Raw genomic sequence first — 22,675 nt, forward strand, 5'->3', positions numbered from 1 at the left:
CTTCCACCAGCCTAACTTCTGCTTCTAGCACTTCCATCAATCTCAGTGTCACCATCATCATCTCTCTCGGGACTGTGTCGTAGGCTTTCTCCAGGTCCACAAATCCTAAAGCCATTTCACCTTGCACCTCCAACCTCTTCTCCACTAGCTGTCTCAGTGCGAACATCCCATCTGTTGTTCCCTTGCCCTATCTAAGCCCATGCTGCTCTTCTCCAATCGCCTTCTCCACACTCTTCCTTATTCTCCCATACAGAACTCTCTCCAGCACCTTCATGACATGACTAAGGTAACCTAAGTTCCAAAATTGACATGGTGGAAATATCACCGCCTTTGGTGCTAGCCGGTATTACACATAATTTTCCTTTATCTTCTGATTATGGAGTATGATGTGTTGTGATCAATAAAACTTTTCAAAAATTATAAAATGCATTTCCAAGAATGTCCCACAGCACATTGCCCACCGAAGGTGTGCCACGAGAGATACTCCCTTCCAGGTGGTGGGGGTGCCCGCTAGTTTATCTCATAACAAATCTGTGCATTGATTTAAACGAGCAAACACAGCCAACAACTCGATTTTCGTTTAAGGGTTATTAGTGCATTATGTGTTATCCACTAAAGACCAGACATGGTGTCATTGAGGTTAGTATCTGGAGGTCAGCAGCTCTATTCAGACCCTGGCCGAGTCATATCAAAGACTTGAAAAACAGGACGTACTATTTCCTTTTTGACACTCAGCATTTAGAAGATCGAGTATGGACAAACCTCATGGCTTGGCATCCCTTGAGGATGGAGATTCTCCCCTAAAAGTGCCCCAGTGATTGGGTCCGCCACTAGATGACGCCGCCGACACCCAGTTTTCCCATAATCTGGAGAGCTATGATGATCATTTTACTATTTCTGTTATGATTATTTATATGCTTGTCTTTTCCTCGTTAGGATTCTGTCATTTATTTTGCAGTAACAGAAATTCCAGAAGGGATTTATATTCATCATGCTATGCTGTTCCGAGTATTTGCAGCACTTGGCTTCTGGTTGCATCTTCTCCGGTAGGTTAGCACAGAAATTTGGAATTTGGTTGGGGCGCCGGGATACGATGGCATGATCTTCATTTAAATACAACATGGGATATTTAACATCCACCAGCTAGCGCAAGCAGACGGGTCCTCCGGCTTAATGTCTCTCCGGATGACATCCCTGCCTGCAAAACACCAGGTTGACAGTTGATAATCGGGTCCAGAATCAAACCCAGGCAAGACGGCTCAAAGGCAAGTATGGTACTTTTGAGCTATCTTGCCAGTCCATCTTATGCTGTCAGTGTTTTGGTTTGGTCTATTTTTATACTTTTTGTCCCAGATGAATAGTCATTGATGGGTACTATTTGTTAAACAGGTGCAATCAGAATTGAGGCCAAGTTTTTTGCTTATGACAAATTAAGAATCTCAAAAAGCAAATGACCTTTGGTCACAACTTTGCCTGCAGTTTCAGGTGCATAACCAGTTTGGTTTAATTTTGAGAGGCACGACTATTTGCAAAACAAAGTTGACCATTGGATAGTGATCACACCACTCTCCTCCACCTCCTCAAATACCTCCTATTATGCCAGTATTTATTCTTGGTTATCTATTAACATAGAGGCCTTTATTTTAGAGGCAATTGCAATATCTGATATGGTTGCATAATCTGATTTATCATTCCTTCTTTCTTCAGGATCTGACCTGGTTGATTGGCTGTTCAACCACCTGGAAGGCTTTCAGGATCGCCGTGATGCCCGGAAGTATGCCTGCAACCTCCTAAAGGCTGGCTTCATCAGACATACAGTCAACAAGATCACATTCTCAGAGCAGTGTTATTACATCTTTGGCGATCTCTGTGGCAGTAAGTACCATGTCCATAGTTGTAACTGAAAGGAGGCAGATCTCTGAGGCCATCCACAAGACCTTTCCGAGTCCCACTCCCACCATCCTCTTTCTATCAAATCAGCTGTGATGAATAAGCTTTTTGGCATTGACTTTAAGCGTGTTCTCAATTCCAACCTGTGAGAATTTACAATAGTTTGTGTTTTGAGAAATGTTCAAAATAGGTTATGAACTTGATTACAATCTCTGATAGCACACACTCCATTTTTTGAATGGCATCTGGTCAGAGAAATTACTGCAACGATACATTAATTACATCTGCTCCCGAAGGTGGAAGAAGATTAAGTTTTCACCCCTGTTTGCCTCTGTCTGTTTGTCTGTCTGTCTGTGAGCAGGATATCTCAAAATGTTATGGACGGATTTGGACAAAACTTGGTGTACAGTTTGCGTGCGTGACAAGAACAAACCAATTCGATTTTGGTTCAGGCACAGATGCAGATCCGGCCTACCAGTGGGATACAAAACGTAAACTGTTCAGCCTGGCGCAGGTATGCGCTCTATTGAGTGTAGTTCTAGTTTTTCTCCTGCAGCGAAGGAATGTCCCGACTACTGTTGGTAAATTCTTTTGGTTGCTATCCTGAGTTCGTGAAACACAGTCTTTAGAGAGTCTAATCTGCTCCTCTCATCTGGTAAATGGCCATCCTTGACAGGGAGAGGGGATGAAAGGATTCCATTGAGAACCACACTTTGGCTACAAGAATAGATTAAGTCAGTAAGCCATGCATGGAGTTGACCTTGGCTGCCATGGGCAGACAGTTTGGAGAGCAAGGCAGAATGCCAGACTGTATCAAAATCACCAGACATGTCCAGAGAGACAACCCTGATCTCATGTCTGATATTGAGGGCTTCCATCCATTGTTGGGCGAGTCGCAGCCGCATGTCCAATGTGGAGTGACCAGATCTGAATCCAAATTGATGTTCTGAGATGAGGCTGTTGGAGAAACGGAATGATTTTATGTCAACTGCGATGATAGATTATATGACCTTGCTGATGATTGGAAGTAAGCCAATAGGTCTGTAGTTAGGAGGCTCAGTTTTTGCATCTTTTTATGTAATACAGTGATGTTGGCTGATTTCCAAGCAGATGGAAGATGAACGAAGGCAAATGGCAGGATGAAAAGAGCGGAGAGAGGATGTGCAAGAGCATCAGAGCAGGTTCTTAGGACAAGCGAGCTGATGCCTTCCGGTCCAGTAGCAGAGTCAGCGTCGAGGGTTTGACAGAAACTTGCCCACCATCTCAGGTGCGAAAGATATAGTTGGGTATGATGGGGAAGGTTGGGTGCAGAGATTGAGGATTTAGGACGCAAGAGTTGGAAGCAAACACATAATTTAGGCATTCAGCCTTCTCATGAGTAGAGTCGTCTGTGGTGCCATTTGAAGTGAAGGAAGGGATGGAAGGGAAGCCTACACCAGAGACAGACTTGACCAGGTACCACCAGGTTTTAGAGGAGGGAGACATGCTCGAAAGCTCAATGTTGAGGTTGAAAAGATGTAGTTTTCTGTTTCTCCTGAGTGTGGATAGACACTTGTTGTGGAGTTTTTGGAATGCACAGATATTGCCTTTTGGTCAGATTTGCCTTCCAGGAAGAGAAGGCAAGTTGTTTCAGAGCAACTGCCTCACCACAGGATTCAGTGTACCACTTTTGGGAAGAAGGGAAGAAGGGGAGGATAACTGAAGATGAGATGTGATTAATTTGTGCATCAGAGAGAGTAGGTTTCTGTGGAAGAATTCCCAGGGTTAATATCAGTGGCAATAGATATGGGAGACCAGTCCCGAAGAGAGATGGCTGCTTGTGGTCCCTGCCAATCTGCTGGATTCGCCAGCACTGAGTCAGCTCTCTGAGAATTGCCAGAGAGATGTTGACTTTCAAGCATATGATCAGATGAACCAATTGAAGAAGAGCAGGAAAGATTTACAATGAAGTTTGTTATCACCAAGTACAGAAGTGAGGATTTGCCATTGGTTGGAAAATTGGTTCCAGGTTGGAAAATTCATACATCCAAACAAGGTCCACACAATGAGGAATGAGCAGTGGAGTTGGAAGGTTGTGGGACAGGGCAGAGGCTCGGCGGGCAGAATTGAGGGGGTGAATTGGGGGAGGCTTGGAGAGTTTGGCTGAGGGGGAAACTTGGAGAGGGTGGGGTGAAGGGTGTGCCTGAAGAGGGAGGACACATAGGAAGGGTGGGGTTAGAAGGATGTGGACTTGTAGGAGATGTCGGGTAGCGAACTGGCACAGAGGGGTGACGATGTAAAATAATGTGAGGCAGAATGGGTTGTTGAGCGCACACAACCCCTGCAAGTTGAGACTTTTAATTGAGATCAAACTTATCAGTGGGTTGACATCTAACATGGGTGGAGGCATATCCATTGATGCATTTGCATCAAATTCTACTTTTAGTTCTTGCATAATATGTAGATGGATCCTTGATTAAATTTTGATTGAAAAACGTTCCAGCACCCTAACAAACAACACCGAAATTTTTCATCGATTTCAGAGCATTGTGGCACTTATAACATGTAACCCAATGTTACCTGCCGCATGGTCGGGTAGTCGGCGACTAAACTGACTACCCTCACTGGCTTGCCAGTGGGGAGGGTGACTGTGACACCCTGCAGGACTAAAACCAATGCCTGTTAAAGGGCCGATGAGCTCCCTTAGGGAGCCAATGGCATTCCAGTCAGGAGTTGATGTCTCTTAAAAAAACACCCATCTGGTTGGACCCTTATTTAGGTAGTAGGTTGTAGAAAGCAACTGCCCAGGGTGGTACTACCGTCCTGATTTAGGAGCGTTCGAGTGGTGCACGGAACCATCTTGCACTCTCCGTGTCAGGATTGCTGGTCTTTCCTTCTGTCTCACTCAAACTATCGTTACCGGGCAAGCTTTAATCTTTCTGCAAACAAACGTCATACACTTTTCATCATACACTTTTCTTACTCATTTTTACTCCTCACCTTTACATTCTCTCTCTTTTATTTCTCTTTCCTCTCATTTCCTCAGAAACCTCCAAAGAAATAGGATAAAATCCGAAAGGTTAATGGTCCCTATTTCCTGGCATTATGGGGTGCGAAGAATCTCCGGTGACCTGCCTGTCTCCTGCCAATGAGGAGGGGGGTAGGGGGAAGGCTCAGGCAGTAGTAGTATCGGTCCCTCCGAAGAACCTTGCCTTTTGAATCAACGTGGCTCTTTTTCAATCAATTTCACCAATATTTGTGATCTTTCTTCGAATCTTTCCTGTGTTGAACATCATTTAGCAAGTACCTCTCCTTACATCTTGCTTCTCTCAGAGATCCAATTGTCACATGACGTTCTTGTTAACTCCTTTAACATTTCTAACTACAACCTTCACTCACGATTCCACTTCAAAGAAGGAGTGTGTATCTACTCCAACATCAACACGCCTGCTGTACGCCTTGTGGAACATGAATCTCCAAACTTTCATGTCATGTGGCTTAAAATTTGTCTCCTGACCATCACTATTTTCTCCGTTTCACTTACTGCTCTCCCAACTCTACAAACTTTACAGCTTTTTTGACTATCTTAATTCCTGCCATGAGGCCATGACATCCAAACACCCTCAAGCAGAATTTCTCTATTTAGATGATTTCAATATCACCGCAAGGAGTGGTTGAAATCTTCCCACATGGATGTTGGGGGAGTTGAAGCACTTCCTTTTTCCATTCTCAATGATTTGGAACAAATTATCACCCACCCTACCTATATCCCAGATCGTCTTGACCATGCTTCCAATACTTCACCTCCAATCCGTTGTGTTACAGCTACACAATTTCACCTCCAATTGGTACTTCTGACCACAATCTTGTGAACATCACTTTACTTATCACCCCTCCTTCTCCTCCGACTGCTCTGACTAAACACCAGTATTGGCATTTCAATAGCGCTGACTGGACTGGTTTACGAAACTTCTTTTCTGACTTTCCCTGAAAAGACTACTACCTTTCCTCGGGCGATGCCTCTATCTCTGGTGAACGTATATATAGCTGAAGTTATTGTTGCAGTAATGGAGGCTTATATCCCCTTCTCTTTGAAGTCTATCTCTCATACCAGCGCTTGTTTCAATAATTCCTTCTTTGCGGCCATTCATGCAAGGGATGCTGCATATCGGACATGGAAAAACTCTTCTTCCTCCGACTCACATCCAGCTGTCATATCTGCCAGAAATCATTGCAAGCATGTTATTTGTGAGGTGAAGCATTGCTTTATCCAAAATAAATGTGACGACCTCTCATCTTCTTCCACTAATATATCTTTCTGGTCCTTAGCTAAAAGCATCTCCAAAAACTTCTGTCGCGATATGTTTCCTTAGCTTTTCCATTCTGATGATACTTTTGCTATGTCTCCGACTGATAAAGCAACTCTTTTTGGTTCTTTTTTCTTCTTTAATTCCACACTGGATGACTGTAACATTCCATCTTCCTCTGATGCACCCCTTAACAACCCTATTCCCCTCACTATAATCTCTTTTCATGCAGTTAAAAAAGTACTCCTCTCTCTGGACACAAGCAAGGCATATGGACAAGACGGCATTCCTATTCGTGTCTTGAAGGAGTGTGCTTCAGAACTTGCGCCCGTGCTTGCTCGATTGTTTCGTTTTTATTTAAAAACCCAAACTTTTCCTCTTTCCTGGAAACATGCTTTAGTACAGCCTATTTTAAAGAAGGGTGATTGTTCAAACCCTTCCAACTCCTGTCCTATTGCTCCGACTTTTACTATTCACAAAGTCTTTGAATGTTTTTTGTTTTTTTTGATGTATACAAGAGCGAGGCTCGTGAAAGAGCTTACATTAATCACACACAAAGTCAAACCGACACATAAAACATATAATAAGGGGAGCTGTAGACAAGATGGGGAGAGAGGGTGAAGGACACAAACACAACATTTGAGAGCATGTACATCGAGAGATCTGTGGGAGGGAGAGGGCTTGGGGGGAGGTGGGAGAGGTATAAAACACGTGGACACTGCAAGGACTTCCAGGAAAGAAGTTGGAATTTCAAAAAAGTGGATCTGGGGTGAATTAGCGGGGGTAGAAAAGATCAATGTTTTGGATGGGGGAAGATAAGAGATGGTTGTGAACAGCTGTTTTAAAGACCTGGAGGGAGGAGTGGGATTGAAGAGAGTGGGGGAGTTTGTTCCAGAGGCGGGAGAAAAGAGGAATGAAAGAGTGAAGGTGAGCAGAGAGTTGCTTTTGGCAGTTTAACCATAAGAGGGTTGTTGGCAGACCTTGTGTGACCTGTAGGAATATTTGGGGGACAGAGCACAGAGAGAGCTGGGGGAGCAAGGACGGAGAGGAGTCGGTAGAAGACAGAAAGACCACGAACCTGCCTGCAGTGAGTGAGTGAAAGGCCCTCGGAGTTAGCTTCATCGCGGGAGATTCCGATGATTCTGAAAGCTTTGGTTTCAACCGCGTGAAGCCAAGCAAGGTGTGAGGCAGGAGCACCGGCCCAGAGGGGAGAACAGTATTCCATTGAGCTGCGGATGAAAGCCTTGTATGTAGTGAGGAGTCAGGTGCGCCAAGGAAGGACTTCGCACGACAAAGGATGCCCAGTTGGCGACTGGCTTTGGAGGTCAGCTTGGAAATGTGGTTATCCCTGGAAAGATCATGGCAGATAGTGAGACCCAAAGGCTTGAGTGACAGAACTTCTTGGAGAGGATTATTCAGAAAGTAGATGGGAGGGTTGTCCTGTCGGTATTTTCGGAGAGACATAGTAAGAGTGTGAGATTTGTCAGGATTGAAAGTTATGTTCCACTTGTTTGACCAGTCTGTGATTTTGTCCAGGTCTGCAGAGAGTGAGGAGGCTGCAGACTGCCGATCTGAGGGATGAGGAATGGAGCAGCAGAGATTGGAGTCATCAGCAAAGAGATAGAGAGGATTTTCCAGAGAGTCGGATAGATCATTGATGAAGACCAGAAAAAGCACAGGGCCCAGAACACTGCCATGGGGAACTCTAGCCTGAACAGGAAGGGGAGATGAGAGAAATCCATTCAGGGCCACACGTTGACTACGACCAGAGAGGAAGTCCGCAAGCCATGCGTGGAGATTTCCATGGATACCATAGGAGGAGAGTTTCTTGAGCAGAGCTGGGTGCCAGACCGTATCAAAGGCACGTGATATGTCAAGGGAGATAGCTCTGATTTCCTGTTTGGCATTGAGGACCTCCATCCATTGTTGAGACAGCAGAAGCAGCATGTCCAGAGTAGAATGACCTGGTCTGAATCCAAATTGATGATCGGAGATCAAGCCATTGGAGAAGAGGAAGCATTTGACATCCGAAGCAATGATGGATTCCATGACTTTGCTGATAATTGGGAGCAGGCTGATTGGTCTGTAGTTGCAAGGATCTGTTTTTGCACATTTTTTGTGTAAAGCGGCAATGTTTGCTGATTTCCAAGATGATGTCAGATGACCTTGAGCAAAAGAGAGGGTGAAGAGAACAGAGAGAGGGTGAGATAGAGCGGAAGAGCAGGATTTTAGGACCCGTGGGCGATGCCGTCTGGTCCAGTTGCAGAATCAGAGTCGAGGTTTGACAAAAACTTCTCCACCTTGTCAGGAGAGAAGGACACAGAGTCCAGGAGCAGTTGGGTTCGACTGGGTAAGGTGGGAACAGAGAGAGATGGGTTTGGGACACAAGATTTTGAGGCAAACACAGAGTTGAGGCATTCGGCTTTGTCACGTGCGGTGTCAACTGTGTAGCCATTTGAGGTAAGATGGAGGGGGAACAAACACCAGAAACGGATTTGACCAGACGCCACCAGGATTTGGAGGAAGCAGACAGGTTTGAGAGTTCATTCCTGAGTGTGGAGAGCTAGTTCTTCCTGACACTCCTGAGGGTAGACACACACTTGCTCCGAGCTTGGTGAAAGGAACTGAGATTGCTTTCAGTTTGATTTGCCTTCCAAGAGGCAAAGGCAAGTTGTTTCAGGGCAACTGCCTCACCACAAGATTCAGTCAGTGTACCATGGACGGGAGGAAGGGTAAGACAACTGAAGACGAGATGGGATAAATCTGTGCACGAGAGAGAGCAGTTTACTTTGGAAGAATTCCGAGGAAGAATTGATGTCAGAGGCAGTAGAGATGGGAGACCAGTCCAGATGATTGATGGCTGCTTGAAGACCATGCCAGTCGGCCTGAGTGAAATGCCAGGCTCGTCGACGCTGAGGAGGCTCTCTGAGATTGGCCAGAGAGATATCCAAATTCCCATTGAGAATTCCATTGAGAATGTGTGCTCAATTCCCATTTCCTCAAGCATCTTGAATCTCACAGTCTTCTATCTGACCATCAATATGGCTTTCTCAAGGCAAGATCTTCCGGTGATATTGGTTCACGAGTTATCAAGTGACCACTATATTCGTCATGTGTGTGCGTCTTTCCAAACACTTATGAACTTCCCCTTTTCAAAAAGCAGATTTTTTGACTTCCTCAAAAACTCTTCGACTCTTTCTTCACTTTTCTATCAATGCAGTTCTTTTATTTAATGCCTGGCCATGATGAAGACTATTTAGAACGTTAAACGTTAGAAAACTACAACGATACTCTTCAACGTCACAACGTCGACCGATATGCCTCTGCCCACATTATTACATCATTATAATACTTGTACCAAGTTTGCTTTAAATCCATACAGCTGTTCTCGTTATCACATCTTTACCTGACATGACCTCTGACCTTTAACCTCTTGCCCCCAAAATTTTATCAGTTCATGTTTAAATCATTATACATACCTGTAACAAGTTTTGATTTAAATCCCTTCAGCTGTTCACATGTTATCACATTTTTACCTGAAATGACCTCTGACCTTTGATTTCGGGACTCCAAAACCTAATCGGTTAATCTTTACATCATTATACATATCTGTACCAAGTTTGAATTGGATCCCTTTAGCTGTTCTCAAGTTATAGACCTATTACATATAGATTTTGACCTCTTGACCCCAAAACCTAATCGGCTAATCTTTACATCATTATACATATCTGTACCAAGTTTGAATGAGATCACTTCAGCCGTTCTCAAGTTATAGACCTATTAGGAATTTTACCTTTGACCTCTTGGCCCCAAAATCTAATCGGTTCATCTTTACATCATTCTACATAACTGTACCAAATTTGGTCAGAATCCCATCACTGGTTCACAGGTTATCGCGGAAACAGGTTTTTTTTTACCTAACATGACCTCTCACCTCTCACCTTTGGCCTTTGGCCTTTGACATCGTAACCCCAAAATATAATCAGTTTATCTTTACCTCATTATACATACCTGCACCAAGTTTGACTAAGATCCCTTTAGCCGTTCTCAAGTTATCGGGTAACGAAAACCTATCACGGACGGACGGACGGACAACCTGAAAACATAATGCCTCCGGCGACTTCGTCAATGGAGGCATAAAAAGCAGAGCAAATGCAAGTAGTTTCAGAATCACTCGAGTCTCTTACCAAGTGCAGTTTTCAAGATGGTAATAAACCACAAGATATAAATGTTATTTGACTTTATGACTCTGCAGTTCACTGGCTACAGCTTCTGATCTGTCGACCATCCAGTCTTATTTATCAGCATCGGATGATCGATCGCAGCATAAGGCTCAAAGTTTGTTTATTTTGGTCATTATTCCAAACAGCTTTAATTGGTTCACGAGTTATCGAGTGACCACTATATTCGTCATGTGTGTGCGTCTGTCTGTCCGCAGCATAACTACCCGATGATAACATCCGATCTTGATGAAACTTGGGTGGGAGGTTGATATCATGATCTAGTTGTGTCCTGCCTAGAGTGGGCGTATTGTGCCCATTGTGGGCGGAGCCACGCCCGAAAAAGATGCCTTTTTAGGGGGTAATCGAGTTCAAGCTACATCTTCTCCGAGGGAGTTGGTGGAATCTGACAGGTGCTTCGGTATTTGGTTAGGCGAATGTCATGTGGTTAGCCCCACGCAGCTCGATTTTTCATTTTCGCCCCAAGGTCAAGGTCACAAGGTCACAAAATTTAGAAAAGTCGATTTTTGATGGTTTTATTACATTGTTCGTTTCCTGATAGGGTGAAATGTCGTACACGATCTTATATTATCACATACATCATGAAATAGACGTTTTCCAACAAATTTCAGAATCTTCGACCTTTGACATTTGAGGGTCACAAAGGTCAAATTTTCAAAGTTGTCGGAATCAAACCGATTTTTTGGTATTGTGTAGCTAACTAGTCTCATAACAGATAATACATTCCTATTTATATATTTTCAATGTCTGTTTTGACTTTTAAAGGTCACAAAGGACGGCCATTTCAAAGTAGTCCGTCCTTTGTCATTGAATACCGCTCGCTCGTGAACCATCATTGTCTCCTAACTTATGTCCTCTTCTGAACAGATTTAGCAAATTTGTCATAAATTTTGCATGTGGATGATTTAATGATGTGAATGTCTTGTCCAGACAGTGTATAGCAGTCAGCAATATGTGTCCTCGGAGAAACGTTTGGGCCATATTTATTGCTTTGAACTTTAATATGACATTTAAATGATTAGAAAGCCTGTTGTTGGCTTAATGGTTTAGGCGGCTGGCTTGAGATCTTAAGGTCTTGAGTTTGAGTCCGCCATGCCGTTGAAATAACACCACGTGGGTTGACTCAGCCTGTCATTCTTCTGAGGTCGGCAAAATGAGAACCAGATTACTGGTAACGGGCACTGCACAGCCGCGCTTCCAGCAAATGATGCAACCAGCAGCCACAGGCTGCATACAAAGCAACAAAGACTGGAAATACCGGCTCCCTTCGGGAACATTGGCAAATATCCCCCCCCCCCCCCCTTCGTAGGGGAAGGGGGGTTTGTACCCTTTGTACTACCACCATGTGTGCAAACTTTCAAAATTTGGTGAAGATTGCACAAACATTTTAAGTTTCCCTCACCTCCCACCCCCCCCACCCCCCCCCCCCCCACCTTCTCCTTGCAGGTGGAGGGGATTTTTTTCCCCTTGTGCACAACTCTCAGGTTTTACGAAGACACATGCTAAATTTTGTGGAGATCGGGCCAGTCTTGTTTTTTATTTTCTATGATTTTTAGATGTACATACATACATACATACATACATACATACATACATGCATTGAATTGCCTTATTACCCTCGCCTGAGGAGAGGGTATTGCATTTGAGTCTGTTCGTTGGCAAAAAAAAAATTTTTGGACAAGAAAGTTGATCACTCTGGTTTGTATGTTTGTTTGTCTGTCCGCTCACTTATACTTGCCTACAGGTCACAATTTTAAACCGATTTTCACGAAACTTCACCAAATGGTAGAGTTCGTGGTCTGACAAAATCGTATATATTTTTGAGGTCAGAAGGTCAACATAGGCCAAAGGTCAACCACTTTTTTCAAATTTCTAAAATCCTCAATTTTCATCCAATTGACTTGAAATTGGAATGGGATTTTCATATCGGCGAACATAATTCAACCACCAACTATTTTTGAGATCAACATTGACCAAAAGGTCAACATAGGCCAAAAGGTCAACATCGGCCAAATTTCTAAAATTGTCAATTTTCATCCGATTAACTTAAAATTTGAAGACGATTTTGCATATCAGGTCACTGAATTCAACCACCAATTATTTGTGAGGTCAAAAGGATGCTCTACTGAGTGCCATTCTACTTTGTTTTATTTTGCCAAGTGTCGCTCTATGAGTGATTTTTTTTCATTTGTCTGTCTGTCTGTCTGTTTGTTTGTTTGTCCACACAGAATAAATAAGATTTTCTCTGCAACCATTGGTCCGATTGACAGGACATTTTCACCACAGGTGCAACTCCACCTGTATAATTTTTTTATGATAATTATGATGCTATAGGTCATGTGGTGTGGATGCCATCTTGGAAAAATCGAAAAACTTTGCACCTCTATCTCCAAAAGCGCTGCAGAGAAAAAATTGAGACATGCCTTATTGTAAATAACTCTTCATGTGGAATAACATATGTTAATGATGATGACATAGATGCCCCAATTATGACGTCATAATTCGACAAGTACAAAACTTCATCCAATCAAAATGAAATTTATTGAGCATCATCTAGAGATAAAAAAAAAATTGGGCGTGGGGGGGGAATAATGATGACATCATCGGTCATGTGGTTCGGCCGCCATATTTGTTTTAACACGAAATCCTTTAAAAAAACACTGAAATCACATCCACTGCATACCAAAGGCAGGAGGAGAAGGGTCTACAATCTCTGATTGCTCTTTCTGGTTTTATATTGTAGGATGACCGATGAGTGAGCTTCACAATAGCATTCCAGATTTTATGTATTCCAGTCATTGTTTGCAGAATTATGTGGCCTTCTCCCTCCATCTTCCAATGTCTCTCCTCTTTCCTTCTGATCCTTTTGCTCCTTACCTCTTTTTATTGTCGCTTTGTTTTTCTTTCCCCTTGTACCTCTCCATTTCCAGACATGGCAACCTTAACAATCCAAGATCAGGACGGTTCAAGCGGTGCTTCTGATCAGGACACGTTAGCCCCTTTGCCACACCCAGCCACCACACCATGGCCCCTGCCACCCACCTTTACATACCCGTACCCACCACATCCTTATGGTGCCGTTCCTCCTGCCTACACAGACCTCGGCAACGGCAGTGCTGGTAGCCAACACAGTGAGGGTGAGAGTTGCATTCAGCTTCTTCCGCTAATAGATGTTTGATTTGTGAAGAGCAGCAGTCCTACCATGGCAATAAGTTGCCATTAGCACAACACTGTTTGAGTTGACATTATGATGTGTTATAGATAGGAAGGATCTCGAATAATGGAGCATAGAAATGGATTTTTGTTAAAACAAGCTTTCTACTGATCATTTGTTTTCCCACTCATGGTAGGAGGAATCCCTCTGTAAATTCCATTTATTCCATGCACCCCCATTCTCCCCCTTTCCACTATTCATACAGATGTTTGGGTTAAAACAGCAAATATTTGGTAATGCAGGCATGAAATGCACAATTCCCTTCAATGCATGTCACCACTTGATTGTTGCATTTTTCACAAATAATTAATACTAGCCGAAACCCGTGGAACATCCACGGAAGGGAGGATGTGGTGTAGGTGTATGGATAGAGTGTACCATTATGGATGGCATAGGGGATTTGCTTGTCCGAGTAAGAGTTAGGAAGAAAGATGAGAATGAAGAGTGCGTATATGAACAACGTATTTATTGCAATCTACTTAAATGACAACGCTGCGATATACTTTTGAAAAATGAATGGATTCGTAATAGGAATCGGCATAGCACCACTCTGGGATTGTCCACTAAGTGGACGGCTTGCTGTCGCCTTCGACTGTCCAATCAGTGGACGGCTTGCTTCGCCTTCGCCCAGCAGACGCCAATACGATGGCGTCGTAAGATGGCGTCGTATCGGCAGTTAATCGGATGCTTTTGGGCCCCAACGTCAGCTAATTCAGATTTTTCGAGTATGCCTGTACGTGATAAACAAAGAGCGCGGTTCGTAGATCGTAAATCCATTAGTGCCGTGGGCATCGGGTCACTGGGTGCGGCGTAACAGGGATAACAAAGTTGAGTCCTTACGCTATTATTATATAGACTAGCCGAAACCCGTGGAACATCCACGGAAGGGAGGATGTGGTGTATGGATAGAGTGTACCATTATGGATGGCGTAGGGGATTTGCTTGTCCGAGTAAGAGTTAGGAAGAAAGATGAGAATGAAGAGTGCATATATGAACGATCGCCGACACCGGCACAAATGCATGCTCTGGATTGTCCACTAAGTGGACGGCTTGCTGTCGCCTTCGACTGTCCAATCAGATGAGACAGCTGGCTTAACGTCCTCTGATGCGACGTCACACCTGCGAGGTATCAGGAGGCGGGAACCGAATCCAAAACAGAAGCTAAAGTAAAGACCATCGGAGTTCTCCTGCGGCAGCGTTTCTAACCGATGTGGTAAAGTACAGTACGTACAGTAAAGGACATTCTCATTGATCCGTTGATTAACTATAACTGACCTGCGCTGCCCTGCTGTAGCTTGACATGTTAGCAGGTACTCTGACCTTTTTCACAACTTCAAATGGCGTTTCATAAAATCCTGCTGTGACTCGACATGCGCCGCACCATAATCATTGGCTCATAAAACCCTACACTGCTACAGAGGATTATACTACTACCGGAAGCCAGCACTTGGTTGTCCACAGAGGGAGGGAAGAAACACACCATGTGGAATGAAAAACAAAATGCTTTAAAATATTCAAGAAAGAAACATTTTTTTTCATTTCATATTCCGTAAGTATTTATTGTACGACTAACGATTGTCAAAATAAGAACCTGCTTTGGGCAATCGCACACTATACCGTCGAGGCCGCTTTTACAGAATAAGAAGGAAATAATTAAATTAATGCTTTCCTATTTACATCGTTGAGTCAATACGTCAAAAAATCATTTTTTAAACCTGTAATCACTGGTTGTAGGGAATGCAGATTTGACGATCAGCTGATTTATGTGTGTGTGTGGGTGTGTATTTTACACTTGGACAATATAAGAAGGAAAATTGCTTTGCAATACATGCCCATTTGCAAGTTTTAGATCAATATCAGTAAGCACGGCCCATTATTTAATGACACCACTCGACTGTCCAATCAGTGGACGGCTCGCATCGCCTTCGCCCAGCAGACGCCAATACGATGGCGTCGAAAGATGGCGTCGTATCGGCCGTTAATCGGATGCTTTTGGGCCCCAAAGTCGACTAATTCAGATTTTTCGAGTCTGGCTGTACGTGATAAACAAAGAGCGCGGTTCGTAGACCGTAAATGCATTAGTGCCGTGGGCATCGGGTCACTGGGTGCAGCGTAAAAGGGATAACAAAGTCGAGTCCTTACGGTATTATTATATAGATAGACTGTGTATCTATATATTTTTTATATACACGTGTGTATATATATATATATATATATATATATATATATATATATATATATATATATATATATATATATATATATGTATATATATATATATATAAATAAAACTGTGAGAAATAGTAGAAACTCCACAGTACTCCACCCGCGAGAGAGAATTTTGAAAGCATGTGTTGCAATCAGTCAGGTATTCCTATTAAGTGCATAAGTTGTACTTCAAGAGAATTTTTAAAGAAGAAGAAGATTTATTGCAAAATTGGCCCAGCCCGGCCGAGGCGGCCACGACAGGCCTCGCCACCTAGCCTATAACCTTCCTGGGGCCCGTCCCAACATTTTTTGTTTCAGAGGTTTCCTCATATCTTTCACTGTTCAGGAGATTAGCGCGTGCAAACAAACAAACAAAAACTTTCTTTTATATAAAAAGATAGATAGAAGAAAGATAGATAAATTACAAATAAATAATATTACAGCCTGAATTTAAAATGGATTAAATTTAAAAAAAGATTGTCACAGATGTACACAAAATATTCCATATTGACAAAGTAAAAACATGTTTTTAGAAATTTTTGCACTTTTCTTTAATATTTTTATTTTTTCAATTTTTATTCTATTTTTCTCGTGCTGTATACCTAATAGTGTAATGTATATCTCCTTTCCACTACATGTCATATGACTGCTCCATTCTCCCCTGCCCTTATTTATATCTACTCCCAACCTTTCAATTTTTTTCTCTGTTCTCCATCACTTCCCACCAATTTTTTCCCCTTTCCCATCATCCCTCCTTTTTCTCAAGTTTAATCCCATATTTTACCCCCTCCCTCCATATCCTTATAAGAGCCATCGATGTATATCTTTCATAATTGGTCAGTTTCATGGTTTCTTTTTCAGACTGGTTCTGGTTAAAATCAGGTTTCTTGAAATGTGTTTTCCTTCTGATATCCCTCATATTTATTGTGACATATGAGGGATGTCAGATCAGGCAAAGATGCCAAAGCAAGTTTTTCATTGTTGCTGCTGAAAAGCAGCTTAATCTCCAAGTCTAGTTTATTGTGACCAAAGCTGTGATACCGATTTTGAGTGCCCTGATTTTGAGCGCCTGGTTGCATATTCTTTGGTTGTGAGAGATATTTGCAAACAATCCCTGACTTGCTCATTTTATTCCTTATGCTTTTTTCCAGGAAGTAGAAGTAGCGGTTCAAACCGTAGTGGCTCTGAGCGGCGAGGATCAACCAAGGATAAGGATGGCAAGACCCCAGCAGGTGGCAGCAGTGGTGGGGGTGGTGGCGAGTCAAAATCTGGCGGCAGTGAAAGTGAAACAGACCCTGGGTCACGGTTGGGGGTTGCTGGTGGCGGGGGAAGTGTGCGTCGTGCTCCGAGCGAACGAAGTCATCGTAGTCATCACTCAACTGCACCGAGTGTAGTCAGGAGTCATTATTCGTTTGCCGGAGCTCCCGGCCTGCCATACACAATTGGGCAGCCGCCATCATTGCCTCCACCTCCACACGGGATGTTATATCTGGCTGGTCCTTCTCCGACACTGCCGGGCCTGCCGCTGGTCGGTGCTGCGGGAGGCTCAGTGGTTATGGCCCCACCTGGTGGCCCTCCGGTCAGGGACCTTGTCTCCGTACCACCCGAACTCATGGGCAGTCGTCAGTCATTCCGCATGGCAATGGGAAACCAGGAGGATTTCAACCTGGATATTATGTGAATACTTCCTGTGAACACTTCTGGTGATAAATATCATCAGAATGGATTTTGAAGGGGAGAAAAATTGAGCGGAAGGAAAGGAATGTGAAGTGGTTTAGTCAAATTATAAAAACATTGAGTGATGCTGAGGTTTATTCGACACGGTTTTTTTATAGTGAAGTTTTCTACAAGGGCAAAATGCATATAATCCCATGTGCTAAAGCAAACTTGTTAGGCAGGGTTCTCAGAGCAATACGTTGAACAGTGGAAAGGGTGAGGCAAATTTGAGGTTCGGAATAGTTTTGTGCAAACCAGGCTTGAGGTAAACATAAAAATTGTCCTTTTTCCGGAAAAAAGGTTAAAATTTACTTGTACAGCAAGGCATTGAATGCTGATTTAAGCTTGTGAAGTTAAAGTTGTGGCTGACATTGATGAACGAGGCATTGTGAGAGGATTTTTCAATGTGTTTGCTCTGTTACTTCTGATCCTCGATTATCGAGGCAGAAGAAGAATTTGATTGATCCTCTTTTTGTTGGTGATCTCTGAGCTTATACACTCTGAAAACTTTTCCTACAGCACTGATTGCACCTCCTTGTTTCCCTAAAACGTTTTCATGGCTCTTTGCGGGAAAAACGAAAACACTGAATTTGTAAGAAGCAGCCAAGAATCGTGAATTTCCCCTTCCACACTCATCGCGCGCACACACATCAAGTTCTGTTTTTTTTTTGTCCCATCTTTTTCGATCTGTTTTGTCACTGTCGATATATACTGTTACTGTTATGCTGTTATGCATATACGATATGCTGTTATGGAACTGAAATTTCCTTTAAAACCCATTTTTATGTTCCTGGCAGCTTGAATCAAAAAGTATTCGAACAAAATGGCCACCACATGAAATTTGTATCTATAGTGCATTCTCTATGCCCTCCCTGCACCCTCAACCATTTCCACATATAATGGCAGTAAGTAGTGTGTGTGTGTGTGTGTGTGTGTGTGTGTGTGTGTGTGTGTGTGTGTGTGTGTGTGTGTGTGTGTGTGTGTGTGTGTGTGTGTGTGTGTGTGTGTGTGTGTGTGTGTGTGTGTGTGTGTGTGTGTGTGTGTGTATTTTGTTGTTCTTCAACAGGTCCAAATGGTTGGACTGGTTTTATTTTCCCTCTTTTTCAACGCATGGTGCCCAGGAATGCAGACCAGAGCCAACAGTGATTGGATTACAAGAACAGCCCTTTTGCCACTCATTCAAACACTGCCAGGCTCTAAAAGCGGGCATCGGGTGCTTCATCTACTTAACGGTTAATTAAGCTGTGCCAAGGTCTACATAATGTTTGTGGATTGAGGGAAATGGCCAGCATGCAACTTTAATAACTGCAAGCGTGGACTTGCAAAAACCTGCACGTTCACACAAGTGTTCGTTCTCAGAGAAAATGAAGAATTATGTTTTGTTCGTTTAAAAAACAAAACAAAAAAATTATTTTTTAACACTACACTGTTAATACCGACACATGCCCTGCTTTGAAGGGCAACGGTCCGATTGCCCTACCCTACTTAACAGGACTGTAGTTAAGCCTGATGTACATTTCCAATGGTATTGATAACAAACGGCACATTCTGTTGTGCGAGGCATTTAATTTTAATTGTTTAATTTCCCACCTCGGCATTCCCCCCACTCCTCGAGAAAATAAATAATAAACAAACGCTTGATCAACCTACGCCTTTCCGACAGCCCAGGAAATTTTGTTGTCATTACTGATTTATTTATCCTCCAGGATTTTTGAGTTGAACATGTGTACGTCTTAGTTATTTTTGTTTTTTTGTCTCAATTCGTGCATACACAAGCAGTTTGATTAAATTCCCTCATTTTCATGCCTTTTGTTTTATTTGTCATTTGTTTCTTTTCATCTCAAGCCTTCTGATATATTTGCTTCCTGCTGATGTTTCAAATTGGTTTGACGATTGTGATTTCATATTCATGAAGGACTTTTCTTTTCTTTTTCTACCCCTAGTCAAAGTCATCAGTGAAACTGCTTTTGGTGCAAAAAAACGTTTTGGAAAGACCGATGAATTTTGCTTTCTGCTTTTTATTTTATCCAGTCAAACACCTAAAAAGTCTCCTGTCCTCTTAACGAACACTGGCTACTTGTGCTGCACATTCCATATTTCTCTTTTTGTCCTCTCTCCTATGGCGGTTCTTCGACTCGTATTTATATTTCCGTACAACTTATTTTGCTGCTCTTTATTTCTTGTTTTTATTTAATGATTCGTGGCAGCATCAGCACAGACAAGTCAGACATGCATGCTGCAGTTCCTATACCGCCTCCTGTTTATATCTTTTAATAATCCGATTGATGTGAAGTATTGTTTTCACGGACATTTTTATTTGTAAATAGTAATGCCAAGAGCTCAGGGTTAGTTTCACATGTCCAATACAATGAGCATTCCATAAGCACTCCTTCCCCAAATAAGAAAATTAAGCTTTGAATCCTTCATCGTGGTTCAGAAGTGAAGGGAAAGTGATACATTTGTTGGTTTCCCTCTGTTCTTGCATGGACCAACTGCTTTGAAAGAGCTTGATACATAGGGGGTGCATCATGCTCTATTATTAAGGGTAAGTTGAGAAGCGAAGTGTAGTTCCAGCTTCTTTGGACAAATTGCAGTAAACAACATGTTCTCTCTGACTGATTTACGGCATGAATATTCCCTTTGGGAGTGTGGTGAACCAGATTAGGGATGAAAGACACAGCCAGTACGAAGTGCTGAACTTCATCCTGTACTATGTGGTGCTTTGACTTCCCAATATCACGCATTAGTTTACTGGAAGACAACCTTAGTTTGTTTACAGACCTCTAGTAGGTTACTATTCAACAAGTAATATTTGATCATCGTACAGTATTTCTGTGAGTGTTAAGGGACTGTCTGTCTCCATTTTATGTTCTAAACATGGCAGATGTTTGACTCCCCTGACTCCTTACCTCCTGTCCCCACCACGACATGCCATTTTCTTTTCCCAGCTACCCCACCTCATCCCTTGCTTTCTTTTTGCTCCTTGTGACCCAAGTTCCGATTTTTCTTTTGCATAGTTTTCTTCACCTGTGAGAATCAAAGTAAATTATATGGCACGGATATACTGTAATAGGAATGGTTGATTGTTCATAAGGAGTGCTGTGTTTTTATTTTTTAAGCCAAACTGCTATCCACATGACTTTGCCTCCTTGAGTATGTTTAGGGAAAGGTTACCATATGGGGAGCACAATCTCAAGAATCAAGACTGCGAATGGTAAAAGATTTGCTATTCCTAACAATTGCGCATCCTCACTTCTCGTTACGACTGTGTTTGGGATTTTGATGGCAATCCGAAGGTAGTCTTGTTTGCAAACTTCTATTCCCTAACACTATTACATCCAAGTTAATGATGTACAGCTACTCAATCTAAACTACGTTTGGACATTTCTTTAAGAGTGAATATTGCATTCCTTTTTCACAGAAGCAAAAGGATCTTTTATTTTTATTAAAACAATGCAGAGCTTTGTCCTCTTTATTTGTTTTTTGAAAAAGGGTCGCACATCATTATGTGAACAGGGTTCGTCATGTCTACCAAGTCCATATCCTCTTGAAACACATGTGGCCTCTTATTTCGCCAAGCAATGAGTGGTGAGCTAACAGTTGTGGAAGTAGCTGATAAAATGGTTAAGTTGACCACGGGGCACAGTCTCTTTTCACTTTTGAGCAGTATTTTTTAAGCGTTAGCTATGTATTAGCCATAACGCACCCACACGATAAAGGTGTGTATCTCAACCGGTGGCCTCTGCAACACCGATCTCCTTTATTGCATAATTTTTAATGCCCACTTCATCGTGTATCTTCCCCTTTTTAGCTATTTAATATGTAATTATACGATTTGTTTTGCGGCTCGAGTGTGAATAAATCACGTTGAGCAAAAGTTTTGCTCGAAGCCTTTGAGTGGTCTTTCCTCAATTTTATTCTCCTTTCATGGATTTAAATGCTTTATTGTTATCCGGAGTCTCCTTTACTTCGCCTCTCCTTTGGGACTACACTTGTGGTGTGATGGTCTCTTGAACCCCCTCCTTTTCAACTTCCTCACACAATAATAAAATAATGGCAATTTGAACTTTCTCCACAATTCTTTATATAAATAAACCTCTAAACATCACTCCGCACTTTTTACCTCTGTCACCGAACGTAGACAAACGTTATGTTTTTACTCCTGTCTGTTTGTCTGTCTGTCTGCCTGTGAGCAGGATATCTTAAAAAGTTAACCTCTGTCACCTAAGGTAGACAGACGTTATGTTTTTACTCCTGTCTGTCTGTCTGTCTGCCTGTGAGCAGGATATCTTAAAAAGTTATGAACGAACGAAATTTGGTGGACAGATTGGGTTTGTGACGAGGACGAATTGCTTAGATTTTGGTGAAAGTCCGGATCTGGATCCAGATACAAGAATTTTTTCAGTGATTCTTCACTACTGAAAGATTGGGACGGAAGCGATACATAGCAGGATATCTCAAAAGGTTGTGGACGGATTTTGACAAAACTAGGTGGTGGATGTGTTGGGTAGGTGGCAAAAACGAGCCGATTAGTGGGATACAACACACAAACTGTTCAGCCGAGGTATGCGCACTCGAGTGCGATTCTAGTTTGCATAAAGTGAGAAAATTTGCTGCAGAAAGGTTTCCTCAAAAACAAGAATAAGTTCTCTAAGCAGGACAATTTCTTGAAACAAGATGGATATTCTTTGGAATAGAGAAGAATAACAAGAATCTTGCTGCAGTCACCACCGAAGGTGGACGTTGGTTATGAATTCACGAAGGTGGGTTGAGGTTATTTATTCACTCCTGTTTGTGAACAGTGAGTTTGTGTCTGTGAGCAAGATATCTCAAAAGGTTAAAGACAGATTCGGACGAAATTTGGTGGACAGGTTGAGTGTGTGAGACAAGGGCGAATTAATTCGATTTTGGTAAAGATACAGATCCAGATAAGAGAATTTTTAAAAAGTGATTTTCACTATTTAGAGATGGAGCCAAAAATGATACATCGCACGATATTTCAAAAGCTTGAAATAGCACAATATTTCCTTCTTCTTTGCAATATCCCCAAACTGAATCTTCACTGAAACGTTTTTCTTCCAACCTCTTCCCTATTTAAAAAATAAACACTTCCAAAATGT

The 22,675-nt window shown here is 42.4% G+C and overlaps 1 protein-coding gene across 1 annotated transcript in view; it reads left to right on the forward strand.

Moving 5' to 3' along the window:
• Positions 1–21,452, forward strand: part of DVL3 (dishevelled segment polarity protein 3) — a 115,425-nt gene extending 93,973 nt beyond the window's left edge. The window contains exons 13-15 of the mRNA XM_068112125.2: positions 1,708–1,875; positions 13,348–13,554; positions 16,991–21,452. Of these exons, the coding sequence (XP_067968226.1) occupies positions 1,708–1,875; positions 13,348–13,554; positions 16,991–17,520 (905 nt within the window). The 3' untranslated portion in view covers positions 17,521–21,452. The remainder of the gene's footprint in view (positions 1–1,707; positions 1,876–13,347; positions 13,555–16,990) is intronic.
• The last annotated feature ends 1,223 nt before the right edge of the window (positions 21,453–22,675 follow it).

The sequence above is a fragment of the Myxine glutinosa genome, chromosome 4 (assembly GCF_964187855.1).
Source record: "Myxine glutinosa chromosome 4, kmMyxGlut1.1, whole genome shotgun sequence".
Lineage (NCBI taxonomy): Eukaryota > Metazoa > Chordata > Myxini > Myxiniformes > Myxinidae > Myxine > Myxine glutinosa.